General features: G+C 40.4%; 1 protein-coding gene across 1 annotated transcript in view; it reads right to left on the bottom strand.

Moving 5' to 3' along the window:
* Window positions 1-26,255, bottom strand: part of appbp2 (amyloid beta precursor protein (cytoplasmic tail) binding protein 2) — a 31,320-nt gene extending 5,065 nt beyond the window's left edge. The window contains exons 1-10 of the mRNA XM_074679061.1: window positions 25,878-26,255; window positions 10,267-10,355; window positions 7,119-7,270; window positions 6,455-6,578; window positions 4,572-4,740; window positions 3,822-3,911; window positions 3,656-3,723; window positions 3,461-3,566; window positions 3,245-3,369; window positions 198-283 (exon numbers count right to left, since the gene is read on the bottom strand). Coding sequence (XP_074535162.1) covers window positions 198-283; window positions 3,245-3,369; window positions 3,461-3,566; window positions 3,656-3,723; window positions 3,822-3,911; window positions 4,572-4,740; window positions 6,455-6,578; window positions 7,119-7,270; window positions 10,267-10,355; window positions 25,878-26,105 — 1,237 coding nt within the window. The 5' untranslated portion in view covers window positions 26,106-26,255. The remainder of the gene's footprint in view (window positions 1-197; window positions 284-3,244; window positions 3,370-3,460; window positions 3,567-3,655; window positions 3,724-3,821; window positions 3,912-4,571; window positions 4,741-6,454; window positions 6,579-7,118; window positions 7,271-10,266; window positions 10,356-25,877) is intronic.
* Between the last annotated feature and the right edge of the window lie 1,277 nt (window positions 26,256-27,532).

Below are 27,532 nucleotides of genomic sequence, written 5' to 3'. Positions count from 1 at the left end.
TTCTGCCTGGTAAAGCTACCCATCGGAACAATCCCAGATCTTTCTGCACTTACTGAGACTCCCTGATGTGTAAAATGAACGCCCAGGCTTTAAAAAGACTCAGCTTCCCTCTGTCAGTTACAGCGTCCTGTGAAATGTCCCCCTCTGAACCCTTCCCCCAGCTGGCAGCGTCTCTCCTGGGCTCGCCTCTCTCTTACCTTTGACTCTCTTGGAGGAGGCCAGCAGCAGATGGTCCTCAGGCAGAATGTGAGTGATGATGTCTATGGCACGTTCTGCGTGGAATCTGAGGGACAAACACAGCAGCTCACTCAAACACACGGTCAAACACACACTTGGCACAATAACTCTGTTTCACTCTGGGTAAACACTTCCAAGTAAGGAAATATGTTTACGCTGAAGAATGTTGTTTTGAAGCTGAGATCAGGATTAAAAGGTCAGAACTGACACAAATCAAACAAAGTACTCATACATATTGATCAACGTATGACTATCAGGTCCAGAAAAGAGGAAAATTCAAATGTTATAGGGGAGATATCAAACACTTTTACAACCATTTAACCCTGTTGTGTAAATGAATCCTTCTCACCATGTTTCAGTCCAAATATTCTCAGACTCAAAAACCAGAAAAGGATTTAAACCGTCTCCAAACAGTCTTTTTCTAAATGCTCTGTAAATCTCCAACTCCAATAACTCTGTACCTTTCTTCCAACATGGAAAGAACATTTTGCCAACACAGCAGCTTTTAAAGGCTTTTAAACATTTATTAACATCCGTGGATGTTTCCTCTGTATTCCTTTCAGTCGCCATCTGTAGCAGCTCTTCTTCTGTGTACTTCAGTTCATACAGGTATCCTTTTGGTTTCAAAGTGAATGAAACTTCATCGTGGCTGTCATAGTCACTCATTTTGAATTTCCTACGCTGCCTCACAATCCTTAGAGTACAAACAAAAGAATTACGATACTTGATCAAACTTACACGAGGCTACAACCGGCGCCTGAAGCATAGCTTGTTTACATTCCCTACAGCTGAAAGGAGGAGGGGGGACGGAGCGCACTAGCGCTGCGCGGAAGGATACATAACCAGTTAGTTAGGTCCGGATAAATGTTTATATTTCTGAAGACTTAATGCACTTAAAAATTATTTTATGTAGCGTACTCTTAAACTGTGGTATTACTTTTTGATTTTAGTTCTTGTAGGCAGAGAAAATAGCCTTTGAATTTGGTACCGTCTCTCCCTGGTAGCGCCTATTTCCTCGTCACCATCGATGACGGTCTGTGACGTACTGAGGGAGAGGAGACAACTTTCTACTGTATCTCATGTCCTTAGTGGTCACATAGAGCTCATACAACCCGACTTCAAAAAAACTGAACTGTCCTTTTAAGGCCACTTAAAAACATGTCAGCAGGAGACGGATCAGTCCAGCAGAGTGTTCTTGAAGCACAGTCTGATGTAGATGCAGAACATACTTTGGAGGAAGAGTATCAACCAATACTGCAACAACATGGTTTAGCAAACTCTTCTTGAGGAAAATGTTCTCCATTAGGGGGCGATAGGTAGAAAATATGTCTCACTGGTTTTTATGGTAGAATCAGGATCTGGGTTTTAGGGATACACTGATTTGACTTTTCTGGTTCCAATACCAATACCTGAGCTTTGGGTATCAACTGATACCGATCCAATACCAGTGGTAAACAACACCCTGCATACCCTACTGTGGGATAACACTGGTAATACTTTGGGTTAAAGGGAAAAAATTAGTATATGGAATTACTGAGGGTAATATTTATTTAAACTGTAAAATACACTGCCCAGCCAAAAAAGTTGCCACCAAAGGAAAAGTTCACACACTCTAATATTACGTTGGACCGCCTCAAGCTTTGATTACAGCAGGTATTCGCTGTGGCATTGTTGCTATAAGCTTCTGCAGTGTTACAAGATTTATTTCCATCCAGTGTTGCATTAATTTTTCATTAAGATCTTACATTGATGATTGAAGAGTCTGACCGCTGTCAGTAAGCAATCAGTGAGTCTATCAAGAAAAAAGGCTTTAATTTGCCAGGGAGCATAAAGATTGGACTCTGGAGCAACAGGGGAAGTTCATGTGGTCTGATGAGTCTAGATTTACCCTGTTCCAGAGTGATGAGCCATCAGGGTAAGTAGAGAGGTGGAAGAAGTGATCACCCATCATGCCTAGAGCCAACTGTCCAAGCCTGTGGGGGCAGTGCTAGGATCTGGGGTTGCTGCAGTTGGTCAGGTCTAGGTTCAGCAACAGTCTCTGCTCAAAGAATGAGGTCAGCTGACTACCTGAATATACTGAATGACCAGGTTAATCCATCAATGGATTTTTCTTCCCTGATGGCACGGCCATATTCCAAGATGGCAACGCCAGGATTCATCAGGCTCAGATTGTGAAAGAGTGGTTCAGGGAGCATGAGACTTCATTTTCACACATGAATTGGCCCCCGCAGAGTCCAGACCTTAACCCCATTGTGAGTCTTTGGGATGTGCTGGAGAAAACTTTATGCAGTGGTCAGTGACGGACTGGGACTGAAAAACAGCTTGGGACTGTGACTCGGCCCAGCCCACGACAACAGGACACATCGGGAGACCGCTTTTTGTAATTACACAGCTGCCTCTTTATGACCCACCAACGCAAACAAGACTATGAGCCATGAGACTCAACTTCCATAAGGTGAGATTTAATGCCACACATCACTGTGAGCGGTGAAGTGTCAGACCAGATGACTAACAGTATACTGAAGAAATAATCTTGAACATTCACATTGAACAAGATGTTTAAGTCGTAAAGGAAGCAGGATGACATCACGCTGACATTCATGTAAACTTTAACCTCGCTAAAAATATTTGAACTCCACTTTCGGCGAATTAAGTTTTTTTCAAGCTATTTCAAGCATACATTCTGATTTTACTGTCACAATTGGCTAAATCTAACCAAACTTGGGAACGCAAAACACGAAGTCTGTACATGATGATCTCTGTGCTGTCACTGTATCAGGTGAAAACTACAGAAACAAACGTTTAACATCATCTTAGTGTGTGGCCTGGTGGATACATTTAGTGCATAAAACAGCTGGCAGCCTGCAGCCACATAAGATCAATGCCAGCACACAGAGTCAGAGAACAGACCACCACAGAGGAGACTCACAGTCTTGTGCTTCATATCTAATGAAATTAGCTGCTGGTCTAGGAATAGTATTGGGTTTGTTAGGTTCATTGTACTCACAGAGCGTTGTCAAATTTCCCAGAGCTGTACTGGTGCACGTAGGAGGAGTAAGCCAGGTCTTCATGGGCGGTGGCAACGTGGATGTTCTTTCCTCCAAATACAGACTGCCGGATGTCCAACGCTGTCTAAAATTTGAGCAAAGAAATCAACTTTGTGAGCTTTAGATAAATAATACTATCAATAAAAAATATTGATGTCAACAACCACTCTTCATACCTGGTAAATAGCGACTGATTGGCATATGTTATCTACATTTAATAAGTAAAATCCATAATCTAGCAGCGTGTCTGAATACTTAGGATGCTTGTGTCCGAAATGTTCTCTGTAAGAGAAAAAAACTCTGAATCAGGATTCATGACAGGCAGAGGAACAGGAACAATAGTGAGTCCTTATGAAGACACAGCATGCTACCTTGCTAGAAACACTGCATGTTTGATCAGCTGCTCCGCTTTCCTGAACTCGCGCTTCACCACACAGGCCTGCAGCAGGGAAGAGTCACAAATCACACATATGTCTTTTCAAAAGATTTCCTGATTACACTTTCTGCAGAGCCTTAAAATTATGTTGTTTCAGTTACCTTTGAGGCTTGCCGGAGGACATCAACCACTACTTTGACAGGCAGCCCTGGAGTAATTTCCTTCATAGCCTCTATACACCACCTGTACGCCTGGAACACAAGACAAAAACAAACTTAACCCACGCCTGAAATCCTGTCAAAAAGAATCAGACGTTTTATCCTACAGCCTTAGAAAATTGGATATTTTCTTTATGAACTGGTCTAAAAGAAAAGCAATGATTAGTCTCAGGTGTCACCACCTTTCTAAAGCTATGTGACTGTTTCAGTGACACAAAGCTCTGAACATAAAGTGGTGACAACAGTTTGCACAATCCTGTTTAAACTGAGAAAAAAATAAACATTAAAAAATATAAAAGTATGACCTTAAAGAGATACAAATCATCTAAGGGCTACAGCAGATTACATCAGTACAAAAAGAAATGGTGAAATGACAGAAAGCTTTCTGCTGCAGGCTGACACACCTGTAAACTCTGCTCATACCAAAGAGCACAATAAAGTGATTCACATATTTAAAAACCAGGCTATAAATAGATGTCTGATGCATCCTAAAGTTATTTTTTGGGCTTTCCTTTAAATGGATAGAGGATGGAGAGTAGATAGAGCAGGAAACAGGGCAAGAGTGGGGAGTGACATATAGGAAAGAGTCCACAGGCTGGATTCAAACCCAGGCCACCTGTGTAAGGGCGAACCTAGACCACAAGGCTATCGGTGCTCCAATCATTTTTTTTTTTAATGCTCTGACACACGTACCTCATCGTAGTGGCTTTTGGCGAAGAGCAAGGCACAGAGCTCGCCGTAAAGCGCCGCCTTGTTGGCCTGGTGGCCGTGTTTGGCTAGTTTGTCCATGTAAGACTGAGCGAGCTTGAAGGTCTCCTCCCCCAGGTGGTACTTACAATTCCCATTACGGACATGGAGCAGCCTGCGGAGACAAGACAGGAGACACCAATCTCAACTGTGTCTGTATTTACTGAACGTTCAAAAATTATTTTCCATCCATCTTCTATCGCTTGTCCTGTTTAGGGTCTCAGGTGGCTGGAGCCTATCCCAGTTTGTCTCAGGGCGAGAGGCAGAGTACACCCTGGACTGGTCTCCATTCATTCACAGGGTCGACACATCGAGACAAACAACCTTGCACACTCACACCAATGGCCAATTAAGAATCACCAATTAACCTGGTGAGCAGGTTTCTGGGCTGTGGGAGGAAGCTGGAGTACCTGGAGAGAACCCACACAACCACATGCAGAACATGAACTCCACTCAAAAAGGCCCACCGTTCCCAAACCGAGATTTGAACTTGCTGCGAGGCAAAACCACTGCAACACCATGCAGCCCAACATCTTATCGATGTCTGATTAATCACCAGTAAAGTAGAATCCAAAAAGTACCAAAGACTTGTTCAAACTTGAGCAAAAATAACGTGTGGTATAGACAGAAAGGTGTAGGCAGGATTTAAGAACCTAATGATATTTAAAGTTGCTGTCCAGCTCAATTCAATGTTTCCTCTTTGAAATTCCACACTTAAAATACAGCTATATACCATTATATGGGGGGGGGCATATATGTTTTTTTTAATTTAACAGACAAAACAGCCTTATTGTATTCATCTAATTTTAATGATGGGATGTCGTTTGTACATTGTTGGGTTCACATTTTCCCCCAAAACTTTACAGTGTGCGAAAGAGTATGTGATACATGTGCGCGCATATGCACACACAGACAAGCACGGTCTGTTTAGTGGACAAAGAGCTGGAAAAACCACCACAAGAAACATCTCCCAAAGTTTTCTCTGTGAGATACAACACTCGTTCTCCTACACTCCCCCCCTTTCAATGGATGGGTTTCCTGACAGAATCGCTTAACCAGGAGGAAATCCTGGAGCATGCGGTCCCAACGTATGACAGAGGCCGCCTCAGAGTTGTAGTGGTCACAGATGTGCCACAACGCATCAACTCCATCTTAAGCACAGCAACAACCCATCACAACAACATGACAAGATAATAACTTATTAATTATGCACCCTCGCCACAAACAGGACAGGGGGTCGTCTGCAGGTGCTGTTTGTCATTAATGAATTGTTGTGCGTGACAATAAAAGTGATGGACTGGATTGCTCTCAGGTTTTCAAATCTGTCAAAATGACGCAATTTTTCCATCATCGCTCAAAAGTTTCATCAAATACGGAGAATAATCAGTTAACGCGACCTTTGGTCAAAGCAGAAGTATGAACCAGGCTTGCTGATCCCTAAAATATGGACACATGATGCACGTGTGCACAAAATCTAAAAAGTGTAGAAATATTCTTTCAGGGAAACTTCTGAAAGATGAACCGCCAAAAAAAACCCAGGTATTTTAAGAGACTACTCCAAATTTGACTTGACTCAACATGGCTGGGTTTCTATTTCACTATCTGTTTAAATCAGTTCTGGAAATGAAAACAAAAGCGATGATATTTTCTCCAGTAGATTGAGAGTTGAGAGAAACGGGCACAGTAAAACAAAAATATTCTCTTTGCAAAAACACAAACCCAATAGTTACTTTAATCAGGGGAAACATATCTCTGGAGCTTTAAATATATACATTTACATACACACATGTGCGTGCGTGCGTGCGTGCGACTGTGGCTAGATGACTGACCTGACACAGCACTCCACAGCTCTGAAGCAGTGGAGGACTTCACTGTGGAGCGTGCACAGCTGCAGGCACGACAAAAACACTTTCTCTGCATCTCCGTACCAGCCTGCATCTGACAGGAAGCCACCTGGGAAAAGAGACAGTAGATTACTTCAGGTTTCCAAATCAGAGGGTTTACCTTTGTAAAGCTTGGGGTTAACTTCGCTTGTTTGTTTCACACAAAGCATCATATTTAGAATAACACATATTTCATTTTAATACCTTTTGGAAGATTTAAGCATCAAACATTTACTTTCTTATTTCTGAAAGCACGTTTGTTATCAAAGTAACCCAGGGAAGCAGTAAAAAGGCAAAAGGAAAGCATAGAAGAGAAAGACCATGTCATGAACCCGGTATCCCTGAGCGTATCGTTCCATCATTTCCAGTCCCATCATAATAAACATGGTAATTGAATTACATTTAACACCCTTAAAACCATGAAAATCAGTGTAGACCACTCGCAGTAAAACCCCTTTTCTTCTATCTATGATGCAATTTTCCTATCAGCTGAAGCCGAGATAACATCAGAGGGATGAATGAATGGCTCCTGAAAGTCACCTCCCTGCTCCTCTGTTTCACACTCAGTAAGTCGGTGTGACGCCCTCATTCCCCTCTTCCATGAACTCACCCAGCACAAAGCCAAACTGGATAGCCTTCTCTTTGACGTGGGCATCAGACTCTGCGATGTAAGAGCAGCGGCGGCTGAAGGAGTTCGCCAGGACTGAGGCCACCTTTACGCCGTGGTCCATCAGGGCTTGGAAGCAGTGGTGCAAGAGGTGTCTGCAGAGGAGAGGAGCATGTTAGAGGAATGTATTTAAGAATAATAAAGTCATTTGGTTACACAGGAGCCAAAAGATAGCAGTGCTAATCACCAACACCATGGAAAAAGGCTGATCAGTGTAAGATAGTGCTGATGTTTGCTTCCATTGCATTCTCTTTAGTTGTCAGCAACAACAAAGACCAGATAACACTTTTCAAGGAACTTTTTTCTTTTTTAAACCAAACTTTCCGTAGTTACTAGACATGCACCGATTGATCGGTGTTGATTTGCTTAATTTTGGGGAATCTGTGATCTGCTCATTCTTACATATGAAGCTGATCTTATACACCTCAGGGAAGGTCTGGCAGCCAGCCATTGTTACTTTTTGCTCTGAGACCTAAAACTCAGGACACTTTATAGGTTGTTGAAGTTAAAACAAAGATTTTATTGTTTCACAGGTATTGTTCAATGATTTTAACAAAATAAGATTGGAAAACTGAAGATATATGCTGTCTGTTGTGAAATATAAAAAATAAAAATCAGTATCAACAGGTCAGGCTTTATAAGGATCAGTGATCTGCCAGAAAATTGTGATCGGTGCACCCCTAGTAGTTACATATAGGTATTATTTCTAGTCAATGGAAGTCAATGTAATTTTATTTTCCATAAAGCACCAGATCACAGCAGAAGTAATTTATTCTGTCTCATAAATCAGGTCTGTATCGTCTTTATAACTGCCTTAATAGTCTTGTGGTATTTATCCTATTAACGTGAAAGGACGACATTTGTCTGTGCATCCTCGCGTTCATGTGTCTTCTCTTTTTTTCTCTGTGTCGCTCAGTCAGTTCTGTAACATAAATCCCGCGTTTCCACCAAGCAGACCGGTTTGGTTCGTCTCGGTATGTGCGCATTTTGTGGTGTTTCCACTGACTTATCCCGGGACAGATCCCCAAAACCGAGACGAGCCGGCCTACTTTTTTGGGACCCTTCCGTATGGGTGCCAGACTGAACAGATCTGCTCTTGGAAGGTTAAGCCACAACACTGCAGACTGTTGATTGGTCACAAGAATCATCACTTACTGTGCGACAGTGGCTGCATTTCTCCTGGCCGCACACAGACTTCACTGAAACAAAGCTTGATTGCACTTTGTATCAAAGAGCTACATGCCAATCACAGAGAGGACGAACGCTGCATGTCTTCCATCTATGCTCTTTATTTACTATGCCACATTTTCTTCTCTGTTGGATTTATTAGCGGGGTAAACTGTGTCGCGCTGCTACGGCGTCACGCTATTGTTTAACAGCTGTGACGTTTGGCATCCAGCTTACACGCTGCCTAAAACAAGAGGGCACAGTTTGCTGTGGAAACACAAATAGGATCAGGCTTAACTGTACCAAACCAAGCCAAACCGTACTGAACTGACCCGGACTGCTTGGCGGAAACGTGGAAATACTGAATGGAAGCTCTAACAGGAATCACTCAATTACTCACGGACTCGGGGGAAGAGGAACTCCTGTTCAGTACCTTAACTCATTCACAAACTGAACGACAGTTCTGACATGAATCACTCACTGACTGACTGACTCGGAGGAAGGGGCTCCCGTTAAGAAACAGTCAGTCAGTCATTTGTGTACTGACTGAAGTAAAGGGAACAGTCGGTAAAAATACATGTGATTGCTATTGCATTCAGTTTGCAAACTGTAGCTTTATCCCACTAATTCTCAGCTCATTGGCCAACCTCAGTCCGATGGTGAGTAGAACTAAATGTTTAACCATAATGCAGCTTGTTAAATCCTGATTCACAGGCAGAGCTGTGGATAAGTACTGAACGATTTGGTGAACAAATCTTTGGAACAAATCGTTTTACTGAACTGATTCTAATGATTCAGTTCGCTGAAAAGAACTGTTTTTCCCATCACTAATAACTGGATTTGAAACAGTTAACTTTACTCATTTGCAATTTACTACAGCTGGAGACAAAAGAAACACATTCAACAGCTCACACGGTCATAGATGTCACTGGTGTTTCAGTGTACAGTGTGACCTGCTGACTGTTGGTTGAGTTACTCATCGTCCTAAAATGTCTTTAGTTTGATATTAGTGATATATCAGATGGGTTAATTTGTACGTTATTGTAAAAAATAAACTTGTGTTTTTACATCTGCGAAAGTGACAATCCCAATGTGTTGGACCGAAGTCGTCAGTTTGCATGGTCTCCTCTAATTCCAAAACACCTTTGTAACGGTCGTGATCATGCCAGATTTCAGTTCAATCTCAGTCCATAGTTGAATATCACTTCTGACAACAGACCACAGAACAACCAGACGCTTTTATTCTGCTAACATATTTAATTCAGAGTAACTCTAACTGATCTGAATGAGCTGAGTTTGACATCGCTTCTGCTGCAGAACTATGTGTGCACCTCAATCATGACAGAATGTCAAAGGTGGTTAATAAAACCCACATGGACTTACTTTCAAACATATTTTGGTCAATAAAACACATTTGTGTGACAATTTGAGGAACAGAAAGCTCGGCTAAATAATATACTTGTCCTTCAAACTGAGTCTGCATTAACCATCCTGCTGCTGTCAGCTGCTTGAGGTTTACCAGCAGTTTGATGACCTGTGATCTAAGATCAGTACCCAGACTTTTTGTTTGGAAACAAACTGCTGACCTTCTTTTTCAGCAGAGGAGCAAATAATTCACCACATAACTTTGCTGTGGAAAATTTGGAGGAAAAAAAGTCTGTTTTCTGCAAAGGAAGTGAGACCAGCCCAGCTGTTTCAGACATTATGAAACGATAAAGAAGTAATGCTTAATGATGGATTTCATTGCCGAGATGCGTTTCCTTTTGTAAGCTCAAACAGTGATGTCAGTTTTTATTTCTTCTTCTCTTATTATAAAAGTTTAAAGGGTGCACAGTTCTCTATCCTGTTGTGTAAGACATCCTCTAGATCAATGAGGACGGTGTTGGGCTCCAGGTACAGTTTTAGTCCCTTGGTGTTATCTTACCTTTTGTCTGAGGCCCGCAGCACTTTAGCAAACACTTCAAGCTCACAGAACTCTCCTCCCAGCTGGCAGAGGCGACCCTGCTGGTAAAGCTGAAAGACACACAGAGGAAGAGGGATGAGGTGGGGGTAAATACTCAATAATGATAATAAACATTTCAGCGCTCTGGTTCTGGGCAAAATATGAAGTCTGACAGTAATGGCTCATCAGCTAGAGACAGGGGCGTAGTGGGTCATAATTGGACTGCAGCCGTGGAGCATCTGATTGGACTACATGAGCAATCTCAGTGTAACTCTTGATTTGCATTAGAGCTGAGAGATTTATCGATATACTCGATGTATCGGTTTTGCACGTGAGATGTATAAAATTACTATAGCGCAACCATCAAGTGCAAGTAACGCAAATGCTTTCAAACGTCGGAACATAAATCCTTTCGGTGATTCGCTTGTTTCACTCTCTGCTGCTCAGCTGGTGCTCCTCTCACAGCGAGCACTACTATCCTAAACTATCCTGCGCATGCACGATTTTGTATCAGGAGAGGAGAGAAAAACCATCCCTTGCAGTCGTAGTACCGGGTTGTGGGTTCCTGGAGCTTGTTTTCTAAAGCGCAGTTGCTCATTGGGGTTAGCTAAGCTGTCCATTTGATTTCTGACTCTCTCCTAGCTCTCCACAACGAGAAAAAAACGCAGCATGTTCACGAGTTTTACTTTTGCTTTTCTGCACACTCTGCCCCTCCCCCCTTTTCCTGCTTCAGCTGTACACTGCTCGATACATGTCGGCAGAAAAGTTCGATACCATTTTATAGCTAAATAACAATATACTCCAAGCTGGGTTTTTGATATTAGAAAATAAACTCAAATGCAATACAATTCAACCAGACCCCAGGCTCAAAGACAGAAGTCACTAGAGTCCTTTCAGTATGACCAGCATTATCCAGGTAGCTGATTTATGGAGATGAAAGTAATACTGTCTCCAACTTTAGTTCATGATATTTTCAAAGTTTAATTTAATGTAATATAATATAATATGATATGGTATAATATAATATAATATAATATAATATAATATAATATAATATAATATAATATAATATAATATAATAAATATAATATAATATAAAATAATATGATATAATATGATATGATATGATATGATATGATATGATATGATATGATATGATATAATATGATATGATATGATATGATATGATATGATATGATATGATATGATATGATATGATATGATATGATATGATATGATATGATATGATTTGGGCTGCTCAGTGGCGCAACAGCTAGTGCTGCAGCCTCACAGCAGAAAGGTCACCAGTTCATATCCTATCTTAGCCAGTGGGCCTTTCTGTGTGGCGTTTGCATGTTCTCCCCGTGCATGCATGGGTTCTCTCTCCAGGTCCTCTGGCTCCATCCCACAGTCCAAAAACATGCTAATCAGGTTACCGTATTTTCCGCACTATAAGGAGCTTCTGAGTATAAGGCACACCTTCAATGAATGGCCTATATGAAAACTGTTTTCATATATAGTGTGCACTTCATTATAAGGCGCATAAGTAGTATAAGTAGAAGCTACAGTAGTGGCTGGGGTTGCGTTATGCATCCACTAGATGGAGCTGTGCTAAAGGGAATGTCAACAAAACAGTCAGATAAGTCAGTCAAACTCAGGCTACATCCACACAGAGCCGCACATTTTCCTATCCAACTATTTTCTGTGCGGTTTTCAAAAAAAGTGCGCTGTAAAGACGAAGCAGTTTCTGTCGTCAACAAAAGCTGTTTCCAGAGATCAGTTCACATGCCAGACCTTTGGGGGGCGCTGTGTTCCTTTAACAATAAACAAGAGAAGAAGCCCGGGCCAGCCTGTGAGCTAACGTTAGCACTTACAGGATTTCCTCTTTACCAGTTCTCACCACTATTACTTCGTCAACTACTACAGTAGCTAGGGATGGGTACCTTTCACATTTGAAACGATACGGTACTGATGCCCGGTACCTGACAATCGGTACCGGTACTCAATGGTACCATTTTTTGGTACTTTTTTGTGTTTATGTGGTAAAAAATATCAACTTGTTTAAAAATAAGAAGAAAAACAATATTCAACTTAACATATTTATTCATCAATATGTAATCTTGCAATGCTGTGTTCATGTCCAGCATGGAAAATCGCCTACTCTTCCACTCCCTCAGTCACAAGAATGCATTTAGGTACCTAAACATGGTACCTTTTGATTTTACATGACTCGGTACCTGATACTTTTGACAGAATTCGGTCAGTACCTATAAAAGTACCTAATTTGGTACCCATCCCTAATGGTAGCCATGATTAATCAGTATTGATCCATATATAAGGTGCATCGAGTTATAAGGCCCACTGTCGGCTTTTGAGAAAATTGAAGGCTTTTAGGTGCGCCTTATGGTGCGGAAAATACGGTAATTGGTCACTCTAAATTACTCACATTCACTCATTCATGTGAGTAGATGGGTGCCTGTCTCTGTCTCAGCCCTGTGATTGACTAAACCAGTCCCAGGTGTAAACCCCTCTACAGCTGGGATAGGCTCCAGCCACCCACGACCCTGAACAGGACAAGCGGTCCAGAAATGAATAATATAATATAAGGGTTTCCCCTGCCATATATATGAGTCGATTTCATTTCATTTTCAATACAGCGCCAGATCACAGCTGAAGTGATTTGGAGTTCCCTCTCTCATAAATCAGATCTATACCTTGTTATTTTAGTTTTACAGACTAAATAGCCTTATGTTATTCATCCAATTTTCATGATGAGATGTTGTCAGGACATCATTGGGTTCACATTTCTCCCTGCAGAACTTCACTGTGTGTGAAAGAGCACCTGATCTTTCACACACAGTGAAGTTCCGCTGCAACACGTTAACAGGCACACAAACATGTGCGCGCATTTATTCACCAAGACAAGCACGTTCTGTATAGCGGACAGAAGAAACAACACAAGGAACATCTCCCAACACCCTCTCCATGCAGCACTCGTTCTCCATTCTCAAAACTCAACAAGCAATGCTTTCTTAATCAGCATGTGTGTGTTTTACTTGTGGTATTCAGGTTTAGGTAGGATGTTCATGCTTGAATATCATTTTGATGCAGAAAGAGAAAGCTCAAAATAGCAACCAGCACCCCTCAGATGAAACGTGACAGTTTAGTGCTGAATAAAAGCTGTGTTTTGGTCTATTTTAGACTTAGGAGCTGCAGATTGCAGTCAGATACTGTTTAAAGCATAAGGCTCAGCATATATAAAGCATATGATAATATATGTATAAATATAGATAATATATACAGCATGGGTTCCCTTTGCATATATCCACAAATTGTGCAGACCTAATCCAGGATGAATTATTTTTGCATTTTGGATGGTAAAAAATGCTGTTGTTCAGTTGAAACAAAAAAATCTGCTGTTGTCTAGCCTGTCATCAAAATGCGCTCAGCTGGAAGCTGTTCGATTCAGTGGCTCACCACGCTGGGTCAGGGGGCATTGTCGGTCTCAGCTGTGTCTTTTTGACTGCAATTATTAAGTGAGACCTCAAATAATGTGCAAAATCTCTGATATCTTACATCAGGAATGTATGGTGTGAAAAAAGGTGCATAAACATTGCTCAATGTTGTGAGCTAAACTCTCCGTTTTTCTGTCTATAAGCTGTTCTCCAGCTTAAACACAACACCTGTTTGTTCTCCCTGAATCAAAATAAACCAAATAAAGATTTTTTATTCACCGACAAATCCACAACATATAATCTGAGGGTAGCTGATTGCTTTCTCAAGCTCTATCAAGCTGTAGTGCAGCCGCAGACATCACACCTAGGCCTCCATCCAACCTCATCAGTTTTTAGAGACGAGTCATGATTTAACAATACAGTATTAAAGTTGTTCACGTAAATATTTGACAGTTGTTAATTTTGCCACTAAATAACAAAAAAGAATTTCTAACTTAATAACATGAGAAAGGGTAGGTGCCAGTTGCAGGTCAAAAAAAGGTGCAGCTTCTGTAAAAACTTCAAGACTTCTGCGGCGCCAAATAGTTCTTGGAGGAACTTTTAGTAACAAATACACAAACAGGAGATTCTGAGCAAACTCTGTGAAGTCAAACTGGAACGCCAGTCAAATCCATATACAGGGATTCTGTTTGTAGTACCGAGTATCGGTTCACATAAAATCACATGGTACTATGTTTCAACACTTCAACAACCGTACTTAAAAGACTGTGACTGTGAGAGAGTGGAAGAGTAAACCATTTTCCATGCTGGACATGAACACTCCACTGCAGGTTATATACAGAGAATAATTTGATTTATCCTTTATTTAACAAGGTTGGTCCCATTGAGATTAATAACCTCTTTTTCAAGGGGGACCTGGTCAAGACAGGCTGCAGCAAAAACACAAAGCTGCAGACAGGTACAAAAAGGACGAAACACTTAACAAGCTCATCATTACGGATTAAGAACAGACACATCTATGAGCCATATCATAGCCTAGCTAAAAACATCGGCATTGGATAGAATCTGCTTCCATGTCTTTCATTTTTCATTTGAAAACATTTAAGGACACCAGCTCCATGAGCTTTAAGTCATTCTGCAAAACGTTCCAGTCTGATGGTGCAGAGTACCCAAAAGCCCTTTTCCCAATTTCAGTTCGTGCATTTAGGACAGAGAGCATGATAAGGTCCTGTGAATGCAAGGAATACTGTCCAGTTGTTCTTTGCATGATAAAAACTAGAGGTAGACCGATAAATCGGCCGGCTGATATATCCGGACGATATTTGGACATTTGTCTCTATTGGCCATCGGCCGTATTTTCTTTTAAAAAGCCGATTTTTGATCCGTTGTATAAAATGACGCAATTTTTGATCAGGCACAAAAAAGATGAGCACCTCAAACTTGTGGAACCACTTGGATACATTACATACTTTTGTTCAAATTATATTAATAAGTTTAAATTTCTTTTTTGACATTTTAAGAAGTGTTAATGTTTACTACTGCTTGTTACATTGTGTGTTTACTCAGACAAAATATTTCATTGTTTTGAAAGCTGAATAAATGTTCAGAGGACTGGACATGACTTGATGTAATAGATTTCTTTTAGTTGCTCAGAAATTGCTGCGTTTCACAAAAATGTGATAAATATATATATATTTAACAATCGGCCTGAATATCAAATTGGAAAAATCGGCTATCCATATCAGCATCGGCTGCCCAAATTTGGAAAGCATCGGCAACAGCCCCCAAAAAACCCATATTGGTCGACCTCTAATAAAAACACATAGATAGGGGGAAGCAGACCAAAAATTGCCTCAGAAATGAAAGTGTACCAGTGTATTGCCCTACGGGTCACCAAAGCGGGCCATCCAACACGAGTGTACAACTCACAGTGACGAGTCAGAGGTTTAGAGTTGGTAATGAACCTCAAGGATGCATGGTAGGCAGTATCCACCATATGAAGACACTGTGCAGAGGCATGCATGTACACAATATCCCCATGATCTAAAACAGGTAAAAAAGTTGCTTTTTTACATTAAAAGAAAAACACAACTTGTTTCCAAAATAAAAGCCCAGTTTTAGTCTCAACTTTTTGACAAGATACAGTACATGTGATTTAAAATTAAGGGAGTCATCAATCAGTATACCCAAGTATTTATAGCAGTGTACAACATCAATCTGCTTTCCATCAACAGTAGAGAGTGCAGGGACAATTTGTGACCCGGTCTTTGATCTGGTTAAAAGCATGAACTTGGTCTTATCAGGGTTCAACTATAGACGGCATAAAACATGGACGAAGTCTCGCCGACGTCACCCGTCTGTTCCTAAAATGGAAAATGAAGCACATCGGCTACAGCGGCCATATTGATAGTGGCAAGGGCTTCGCCTACAGCCACAACCTGTCGGTCATGTGACCCTCAGCTGTGCCTCTTATTGGGGGAGCCTGGGATCTTAATATCCTCCAAACTGCCAAGTTAGAAAAAAATCCCCCCCCATACAGCGGGAGCCGGTAGTAAAATTAGCGACTCAGACAGGAGACGTTTTTTGAACCAGGCTGTAAATAGGTTAATTTCTGCTTTGAAAACAGCTTTTTTTGACTTGGTGTGTATGTGATTTCTGCTACTTCTGGAGCCGGCCTGAGGCGAACACTCCAGAAACAGCAGATTTTAGCACTTTCACATTGTCTCATATTCCCAGACCGAAAGTTGTCGCTTGGGTTTAACACAAGTTTCGAATTATAAAGTACATTTTGATGGACTTCATCAGGCTTCATCCTCAGAATAAGAGTCAACCAAAGGCATTTCATAGCTACATGTTTAACAGACAAAAAGAATGGTAAAAACAAATTTATAGTAAACTGGCACAAGACTTGTTTCCCCTTTCCCATCAGCAAAACACCTGCTGACATGACAGCGGCCACTCTGTCCTGATGCGTCGCCCAAAAGAGCAGGCTGGCTATTTATGCCTCAACTCCATCAAAGCTGCGAGAGGCCTTGCTTTCGACCACTTCGACGATCTGACCACGTTCGAGAAGAGACAGCTTCTTAGCTCTAGCCATCAGGAAGGCATGACTGTGTGAATGCCTGACAGAAAATGAATATTTTGAGCAGATTTTGGCTTTGTGGTTTTAAACTTTTGATCTGGTAATAAACAACCTATTTCAGTTTTTTTTTTAAATTACAAGTTCCAAATGTTTTTGTCACACTCCCCCTTCTTGCTTTTGCATATTGTAGCTCTACAAAACCTCATTAAGGTCCAAATAGGCAAAATGCATATTCTAGCGATTTTTCAACTGGTTTTAAGATTTTTATCTAGTCTGTATTGTCAGAATTTTGTTATTGGAAAATCTGAAAAAATAATCTTGATATATTTATTTTCTCTTGTCACTCACCCCCACTTTAAGCCCCTTCTGTCAACTGGACATTAGCACATTTTCAGGTTGCATTGCTTTAAGTTATATGCTGGAATTTTGTTGCCTGAGCTCAATAAGCAGCAGCTTTGCTTCAGCTTTAACAAGCATTGAATGATACAAACTTAGCTGTGTGAAGTTGCTGTAATCATGTGTTTTTACCCATTATAATCAATTTTTTATTGTATTGGAAAACATATCTTTTTTTTTCACTTTGACTTTTCAGAAACTTTTAAGTCGGTTAAGTCAGTTCAATTAGTTGTGGTCTGTTTCTGACACTCTGAAATACTTCAATACAACGTGTCGTAGCTCTTTGTCAAAAGGCATGAGAACCGTCATATGTGCAGATAACATTATGTATCCTGATCTTTTAAAACATGATTAAGAGCAACAAACAAGACTCTGGGATATTGTAAGCTGTTGGATAAGATTAAAGTTGTTGTGTGAAATTCAAACTGCAACTAAAGAATCTAAATTTAGCTGGTATTTTTATGTAATAATGTCACAGTGTGTTACATGTGTAGTGCTTCTGTTGTGCTTCTAATGTCTTCACAACAGCAATGGAGACTGGCCTGTGACAGCAGTTTCATGGCAAGAATTAGGTCAGAAACACAGTTAGTGGTGCTTACCTTACAGAGGACCCTACACTCATTACCTATCCCTGAGGGGTCAAAGTGAAGGGTGCCTGACTTTACCTCAAACTCCATCTACATTTAAAACCCAACTTTAGCATAACCTGGTGAGATAAACTGTATCATTAGCTCAAAGGCATTTTACACACAGAACTTATCATAGGCTTTAACTTTAAACAACAAGCTGGGTTTTCCCGCATTTCATAACAAATGTCTCTGCTTCATCACAGTAGACAAGAAAATGGTTTCACACAAATAGGCTGAACGAACCAGAATTGAATGCATGAAAACCAGAAGCTTCTCCATTCAAAGAGCATTTATTCCAACAAAGTCCCCACTGTTGCCATAAATGTCAGTGAAAATTACGCAAACGTGTCTCAGCACATTTCTGTGTGATGACAGAATGAGGACAAATCACTGGAAACACCTGTTTTAGTCTGACAGAAAAGTTAGGACAGTTAAAGTCAGAGCTGTCCATCAGGATGAAATCCATGAGGTGGATAATCAGCTAGAAACAAACTCAAACATTAGTGATCTTGTGACTTTTCCAGGTTGTTACAGACAATTGTTTTTTTTTTCCAGAGGTGAGAGCATACTTAGTACTGAAATAAAAACACTTTGTGCAGAGGTACGATAAGTCCTTTCAGGGTATGGATTTACTGCTAATGGCCAAAGCCACACACGCAGTGAGGACACACAGTTCATGACCTTTGTGTACTGAGAGATTGGACATGTTTGCTCTCTGAGAGATACTGTGTGCTTTGTTTTTGCTTTAAAAGGTGACTTACATTTAAAATTAGTGCCGCACGATTATCGCAATCGCAATGTCAGCACTAGGGATGCATGATATTATCGGCACAATATCGGTATCGGCCGATAAAAGCTTAAAACACGTTTATCGTATCGGCAGATATGAAAATTTCTGCCGAAATGCACAGCCGATAAGGTGCTATTTAGTTAGGATTATTATTTTCCATCTGAAAAATAATCTCCTTAAATAAAATGTAGCGCTTCATTTATTTGCACTGCAGAGCTCTGTGTCTGTCACCAGGTTGTTACAGTAGCTCTAAAATAATCAATTGCAACTTGGTTATGTTTAAAAATGCATTGTACATTTAAAGTTCATGTGATCTAAAGAAATTATTTTTCTGTATTTCAATACTGAATGTCTTGAGTTTGAAAAAGTCATACATTTCTTATTTATGGTAAAATCAAATGTTTTTTGTCTTGTTTTATGTGTGTTTCTTAAACAAATAAGACCGTCACAATGAGAGTAACATATAAATTCCAGTACAGGATAGACTTAGCTTTCTTTACAGAGAAACAAACAAACTTGTGATGATCGGTATTGGTATTGGTATCGGCCAAAAAGGGGTTTTGATATATCGGCTTATCGGATATCGGCAAAAATCCAATATCGTGCATCCCTAGTCAGCACATGTAATTACGTAAGCGCAAAAGAGGTGCGATTGTGCAATTATTTAAAAAAAGTGTTAAAAAAAATGAGCGTGTTTGTGTGAGTGATGTGTCTGTGTCTGTGTGTGTGACTGAGTAAGAGCGTGAGATGACTAATCAGTCACTGTTTCAACTGGTCATGTGACTACCTGCCCCCCTGGTACGGCAGTTTAATCAAACAAGATGGAGCACAAAGAAGTAAGTGAGGCGCTCAAGGCAAAAAGAAACTTGACCTCTGTTACAAAGCAAAAGTGGCATAAATGTGCTATTTTGAATACAAACAAACAAAACAGTACTGTTGTGCTGTACATTGTTGTTTGTATACAGTAAGTTTAGATATTTTGAGAATTATTACACAATTAGAATCCTCAGTAATCCATCTCTACTTTTGTCTTGATTTTTGTCCACGATAACCAAGCAAGTCTGTAGACTCATGACACAACTTTTTTTACTAAATCGCAAGCACAATCGCAATCGCAATATTGTCCACCTAATCGCCGATCGCACCTTTTCCCCAAATCGTGCAGCACTAGTTAAAATCTCAACAAGATCTATTGTTCCACCATGTTATTCCACTATTCTGGAGTACTGATATTTCTGTTTCAGCATCAAAATATCTTGATCATTTTCAAGGGATTTTGTGCATTAGCAGAGTTGTGAAGTGAATGTCTAAGAACTGTGATGATATTTAAGAAAGTGTGTTTAATCTTTAAACTATAATCACACAATCAAACTCTCCAATTGTTGAATCTCTAAACTACGAAGCTAAAATGGCACAACTAATCGATCCTTATGAGCAGGCCATCAAAGTTGGCATGAGTGAGCTTCAAGTATCTGCAAGCTGCACACCAGCACATCCAAACACAGACCATCGCAAAGGTGGAGAAAACAACCAAGTTCTGTGCCTCCAGGTGATGTTCTCAACCCAGGCATGACATTTCATTCTCCACGACACCTAAAAGACTGAATATTTACAGGCGGTATTAAAAGAATGATAATAAAGATATCATCACACAGCAGACTGAATGGAGTCCTTTAGATAGTCTGAAGTCACTCACTGTGTTTTGTTAAAAGCACTTATCTACTACTTGATGACTTTAGAAAGTGAAGTTATTACCTCACTGAAACCAAAAGACTCAATGACTCATATTTTATTCTGAAACACAGTCATAAACTGTTTTCCCTCGGACTGATGATGTTTTTTGGACTCGGGTAGTTTTGCTCTCAACTTTTCCATGAGTGTATGACACATATTTTTGCACATGACATGAGCATTCAGGAGTTTAAGGAAACCCTGAAGCAAAACTCCTGCTCTCACACTACTTACACAACTTAGAGATATTTCTGTTAAGCAGATAAAAAACAGAAAGCAAACATATATTTGATGGCTGTTTACGGAGAAGTTTCTAAACTATAGTGTATGCCACAAATACTATTTGTCAAATGGGTACATCTACAACATATGACCTTAAGTAGACATATTTTTTGTGGTTATGTCAAAGAAACCAATGCCATGAGGTCAGAGTTGGAATGCAAAGTCAGTAACTGAGAACACAGCCTTGACCGATAAATGGAAGCCCACATTCATTTGCTCATAAAAGTTGTAAAATAAGGGGGCCTGTTGCACATTACAGGGCTTGAAGCAGGAAAAAATCCTGTGCCTGAAAGCGGTGTGTGTGTGTGTGTGTGTGTGTGTGTGTGTGTGTGTGTGTGTGTGTGTGTGTGTGTGTGTGTGTGGGGGGGGGGGGGGTGTTTACTGCGTTTAATATTGTTTTTATTAATAATAATAATAATAGTAATAATAATAATAATAATAATAATAATAAAAACAACATTAAACACAGTAACACTAATTTTTTGTTCACACAAACGGTCAGTCAGCGATACAGCATAAGTACCTGTGGCCATCGCTTCTGGTAGGGTCCACAATTTTGTTGTTGGATAATTATGTTTGATATGATCAAGGCGGATGATGAAATGCTAAAGTTTACCTGAAATAGATTTAAAACCTTTTTAAATATAAATGACCCCTGTGCACACTCAAATAAAGACTACCTAAATCAGGTATTTAGCTCTGAAATGGTTGTGCTCCTTAAATATGAAAATATGCAGACTATTGAAACAAAGTAATTAAAGGAGGAGCATAATATTGCATTCAATGAAAGTTGTGAAGGTTGAGGATTAATTGAAAAAATAAAAACTAAACTGAAAAAGCTTTCTAGAAACACTGTCTACTTTAATATTTATTTACAACAGTAATTTTTCACTAATAAACTAGTACCATACTTTCTGGACTACAAGTCACTTCGTAGTACTGTCATACATTTTTTGAGGTCGTATCAGTCAAAAAAAATGCGTCATGAAGACGAAAATAACGTAGGCCTACATAAGTCACACTGGACCATAAGTTTCATTTATTTAGAATGATTTGGTTTGTTTACAGTATTTCCAGAGTGAACTTTTTACATATAACTTTTAAAATGTTTGTTTATTAGGAGGTTTAAATACTGTTCCTACGGCTTCTCATATCTATGATCAGTTTCACTTCTCTACGTGTGCTCCTGTCTTCTCCTCCTCCCCTGCTCAAGGTGAGTGTTACTGGTGAGAACGGTGCACTGTGAGCTTAAATGAGCTCCGTCTGATAAATGTCCTCACTTTTAACAAGTTACGGAATATTTGGCGCTAGATTGTGACTTAAATCCCGGAATCCGTTTACCATAGAGAGCAAACAAGACGCGAGTGAAGTTTTAAAACACGTTATCAGGCGCTAAACACCGGGAGCTGTCACAGTGTCCGAGACGAAGGCTGAAGACCAGCGCGTCTGGGGCGCCTGTCAGCAGAAGACTTTGCGAAGGGACCAGTGAGCAAACACTGTGTGCAGGCAGTGCTCGTGGGAGTTGTGGTGTCGTAGTCTCATACTGCAATGGGTTTAGTATTTCAGATGCCGTTTCAGAAAACTACAATTAAATAATTCAACCCGCCGAAGTCGCTAGTAGGAGTGACAGTTTTACTGAAATTCGCATGGATGAAAAATACATCCATGCGCGCCCGATTGCGTGATTACAGACTCGCTGGCGGCGCAGTTTTCGAGCGGGTATCCCGATTACGTGGTAAACTTGCTCTCTGAAGCCAAGCTTCTTTGTTGTCCAAAAACATCTCTCAATATCACTGCTTCATTATAAGGGGTTGCTACGCTGCTTCTGCTCTCCGCCTCCGTCCGAAGCACATTTATCTGACAAATTAGACGGACAGTGCCATATTGGACGATCGTTCTGCCAGTCACACTCATCATAGACCAATACGCATCAAGCCACGGTATGACGTAGCGGATTTGGGCCGCTGCTGCTTGTTTGTGAAAGAGAGGCGGGAGCTGCTCTCTGCAGCTCCCGCCTCCCGATCGAGTGAAATCAACGGAGGGCAGCCAGACCGACCTGCAGGATTTCACAATCTGGCAGGTTTATCTACGCCGGATTTCCGGCACTATGCCAGAGGTCTTCAAGCCCTGACATTATCTACATAGAGTTTTAGGGATCTTTTTAAATGAATTGAAGTGCAAAATGAAACACTTTAAGTGTTTTCTCTCACTGGTTCATCTATGTTGTCTGAACAAGAACTGACACACATTTGCTGTGGTGTGAAACTGCGACAATCTGGCGGCAACTACTGGCAAGGAACACTTAGTTGATGTACAATTTTTTTTGCCTTGAGTATCAGCTGCTGGTGTTGGCTGTCTTCCCAAATACCAATACCTTGAAGTAAGAAGTAAGTTTGTTGTTGTCGTCAAGTTAAATACCATCTGGTTTGGACATGTTTTGTTTTATTTTTAAAGTTACTTGCCGTACTGGGGTGGTTTCTTTGCTCGACACCCTGTCTTGTTCGGCCTGCTTTTTGTAAACTGATGCAAAACTGATCTGGCAAAATTAGGAAGCTTGCTTATCTAATTCAAAAGGCTGCGGCCTGCCAGAGCAGAGACGCAGCTGTAACGCAACAGAGTGGATACAGTATGAGTTGACTCGCTAAAGCTGTGTTTCACCAAGCAGACTGGTTCAGTTCTTCTCGGTACGGCGCATATTTTGTGGCGTTTCCACTGAATTATTCTGGGACAGATCCCCAAATAACCGAGGCAAGCCGTCCCACATTTTGGGACCTGGGTTTCCATTATCCGGTAATAACCAGACTTTGACCGGTAAAATCTGCCCAAGTCCAACATATTTCAACTCCACCAGTCAAAATGTCTGGTGAAAAATACTCCCTCCTATATTTTATGGATAGGCCTAGTCTATGTGGAACAAACCTTTTTTTTTTTTTAATTCAGGCGGTACTAAACTTGTAGCACGGGTTTTATTTACTCCGACAAAGCGCACAGAACAACAATACAGCGGGAGACACATGTCGAAACAGGCGAAACTTAAAGACTTTTTTACTAAATGATGATGATGTCTTGCCTCCTGCCGAGAAGGAAAGGAAAAGTCGGTCGTTTCGGACCAAATGGAAGCTTCTGCTGTGCAATATTAATTTTAGTTAACCAATTGAGTCAGTTGATGGCACTCATTTTATTTGATACAGCCTATGCTTTAAAAGAAAGTTTTATAAATTGACATGCTTTGATATTATTCTTACATGTACGTCGTATCATTTTAAGTCTGCCCCTAAACGTAAACGTGAGGATCCATGTAAACTTAATGGCATGACCTTAAAAGCACCAAATTAGTTGCCTAATGAATTTCATTAGTAAATAATGTGAAGACTTGTAAAATATAACTTTCAAGAGGCTATTCACTCATGCAGTGACAGATCACCCTATAGAGCCCAAATGTCATAGTCGCTGTCGAGGTGCGGATCCTAACTGTCATTATTCAGGAGCTGTCCGCAGAACTCTGCTTTTTGACTCCTCATCACTCACTGACGCACAGTGCAGGGTTTTATAATCAGTTTTTGGAATCAGTCTACTCAGGTTGTTGCACAACTTTACTTTGAATATAGAACAAATGTTTCTAGGACCAAATTATTTATGTTTTTAAATCGCTTTGTCAGGTATAGCTACAAAGATTACATCAATCGAAATCTCTCGGCATATCTTCAAATAAATTCCCCTACCACTCTATTGAAATTTAGTCCGCACGAAATTTGACAGGCGAGGGCGGGGCCCTTTGAAAAGTATACCCCCCCCCCAGCCTCGCGGAAGCTGCGGGGGTATACTTTGCAGCATTTAAGCACATTAAATTCAGATAATATTTGACCGGGAAATCAAACGCTTGTCCGGTAAATTGAAAACCTGCCGGTCACGCTGTCCGGTGCCATTTTTTAATAGCGGACACACAGTTTGGGACCTTTTCGTATGGGTGCCAGACTGAACCGATCTGCTCTCAGAAGGTGGAGCGATGACACTGCAGGCCATCAATTGGTCAGGAGAATCGTCACTTACCCCGACAGCGGCTGTGTTTCTCCTGGCAGCACAAAAAGCTTGACTGCACTTTGTATCAAAGAGCTACATCACAGAGAGGATTGTTTAATGTGTTGTGTTTTTCTTCGATGGATTTATTAGCGGGGTAACTGTGTCACACTGCTACAGCATCACGCTATTGTTTAACAGCTGCAGCTTTCGGCGTCCGGCTTACGCGCCGCCTACCACGAGAGGGCACAGTTTGCTGTGGAAACGCGAATGGGCGAATCAGGCTTAACTGTATTAAACAGCGCCAAACCGTACTGAACTGAACCGTACTGCTTGGTGGAAACGCGGCTTTAAATAGAAACCTATCTGGTGTCGTGATGGAACAGAGCTGGACCAAAGACACATTTGGTGTATTTTGTCCGTTTGTTTTTCAGATTTGCTGGTTTGTGTGTGAGGTAGAGGAGCATTCTGTTAACCTGCTGCTTATTGTCATGGAGTCTGTGTGAGAGAGAAAATCTTTTCTGTGAAAGCAAAAAAGGTGTTTCTAAAAGTTTCCTTTAAGGCCCTCTACTTTGTTAAAGCACTGCAGCAGTTTGAAAAAAGTTGTCATTGTGAGTTATTCAAACATTGATAAAACGATTAATTGATCAACATTTAACAGTTATTAATGAATTCTTTTGTTTTGTCACGTTTTTGTACAACATGAATGAATGAATACATGAACAAAACATGAGATGGATTTTACACGGCTGCGGGACACAGAGCGTAAAAACACTGATAAAACGTATCTGTAACGTATCTTTGACTTGCAGGAGGGTCTATGTACAATAAAGCCCCAAGAAAAAACAAAAAAAACATTTTAGTTAACTATTTGTCTTCAAGTACCTTCATCTCGCCATCACAAATAATTTGGTATACTGAGGTGTAACGGCCACCCCTCTGGTTTCGCCCCTGGCATCGGGATCAATGCTATCCATGTATTATGCAGCGACAGATCATTTAACATGGTGAAAAACACGCCGTTTAACTGAAGGGTGGAACACAGTGTAGCCTCGTAGATGTTAAATAAATCGTAGAAAGCAGTTTTCACACTGAGCTATCGCAGCACTGGGAGAATGTGGCTAACGTTAGCATCAGTGTTAGCAGCTGACAACAGACACCAGAACAGCTGCTTAAAGACACACTTGAGCCCAGAGCCTACCGTGTCTTACCTTATAATAGACATCGAACTGTATGTTTTCAGGCAGAGAGCGTATGTCCCTTCTTGAGCGGCTGTAGTTGTCCACCACAGCAGAGATAGCTGTGTTATAAAGTGTTTCTGGGATCCACTCGAGCTCCACCGCCGCCATGTTGTTCTCCCTCTCCAAAAAGCTCCAGCCCTCCACAGCCCTCACCTCACCGCGATTAAAACACGTCCACCGCAGGACCTCATATAACATTCACCTTAAGATGAGGCCACGGATTGACTGCAACACTGCTACGAGTCTAAAAAACGTTTTTTAATCTCCATTTTCCCCTTCATCTTCAAATACTCGTCGACCCTACGGTTCCGTCCCGACGCAAACATTCACAGGAGCTTACGCAGTGACGTCATGGTGCAGGCGATGCAAAAAAAAAAGCTTTCGGACGATATTTCAGGCAAATTATTTATTCTCATAACTTAGATGGATTCATATTAATTTCAGAAACTAAAACAATTTAAAATAAAAATCAAACAATACGAGGAACAAGAAAATAGAGGACTTTTTTATCTTCATCTGAACGCACAAGAACCATACTTTTTTAATTTCATTTTTCAGCGATGAGTTGATTCGAGTTGCTTTTTTAAGATCTCTGTAAATATAAGAAGTTTTTAACAAACATATGAGACCACCAATCCGGTAAATGAGAAAACCATCCAGCTTCATGGAGTGCTTTATCCCAGACTCTTTCTTTCTCAGTGAGTTTCCTACCCTTTACCATTTTCACCACAGGAATGACGAATTTCAAACTGAATTCACATTTTTATTCCTATTTTTGAGCCATTACACTGGAACTTTCAAAGAAATCAGAGTTTCATTCAAAATAAAAAACAACCAATAAAAAGAATTCTGTTCAGCAATAAAAGTTAAAAAAAAAAAAACATTTTAGCAATCAAAAATAATAATGTGATTAGCTCATTTTTTCTGTTTTGTAAGACAACCCATTTGAAAATTAATGGATAATAACATTAATCTTAAACACAATCTAAAACATTAATAAGCTTTTAAGATTTCATTTCAATTAAAGAGTTTGCTCATACAGATGGATCAATCTTTACAAAAACATAGAAACTATATTAGTAATCAGAAAAATTCTGTTGATTTATGGCATTTGTGGCAAACACCAAACACAGGGTGGTCTCATTAATTTGTTAACTAACACAGGCTTTCCTGTAATGAAGAGCTAATTCCAGTTGTTTACTTAAGATTTTTGCTTGTTTACGTGTTATCTCAAGACAACAAAACTGTTCTCCGTGCATATTACATCATCCTTTATCTCAAGAAAATAGTGCCTGTTTTTTGCGTTTACCATTTTAAAAATTTAAGTTACAAGGACAGTGCACAAATGATAAAACAAAACTGTATAAAAAATGCATTTTTGAGAAAAAAACAGTTATAAGGACGACACCTTGCAATAGATTAATTACAAGAACCTACATACGAAAAAGGGCAAATGGAATTTAAATAGGGGAGATCATGTATGGTTGTGGCTCTTTTTGCTTCCAAATGGCACCAATTCAAATCTCTGCAAGAATATCACAGACCTCTCGAGGTGATGTCAAATACATGGTGGTCCTTTGGCACAACTTACCGCACAACTGGGGTAGGTTGTAACACATGCTGGG

The sequence above is a fragment of the Halichoeres trimaculatus genome, unplaced genomic scaffold (assembly GCF_033239565.1).
Source record: "Halichoeres trimaculatus isolate MK-OKI-2021-1 unplaced genomic scaffold, fHalTri1.1 fHalTri1_scaffold_9, whole genome shotgun sequence".
NCBI classification, from domain to species: Eukaryota; Metazoa; Chordata; class Actinopteri; order Labriformes; family Labridae; genus Halichoeres; species Halichoeres trimaculatus.
Note: the sequence above shows the minus strand (reverse complement) of the source record. Positions and strands in the feature narration are given on the sequence as shown.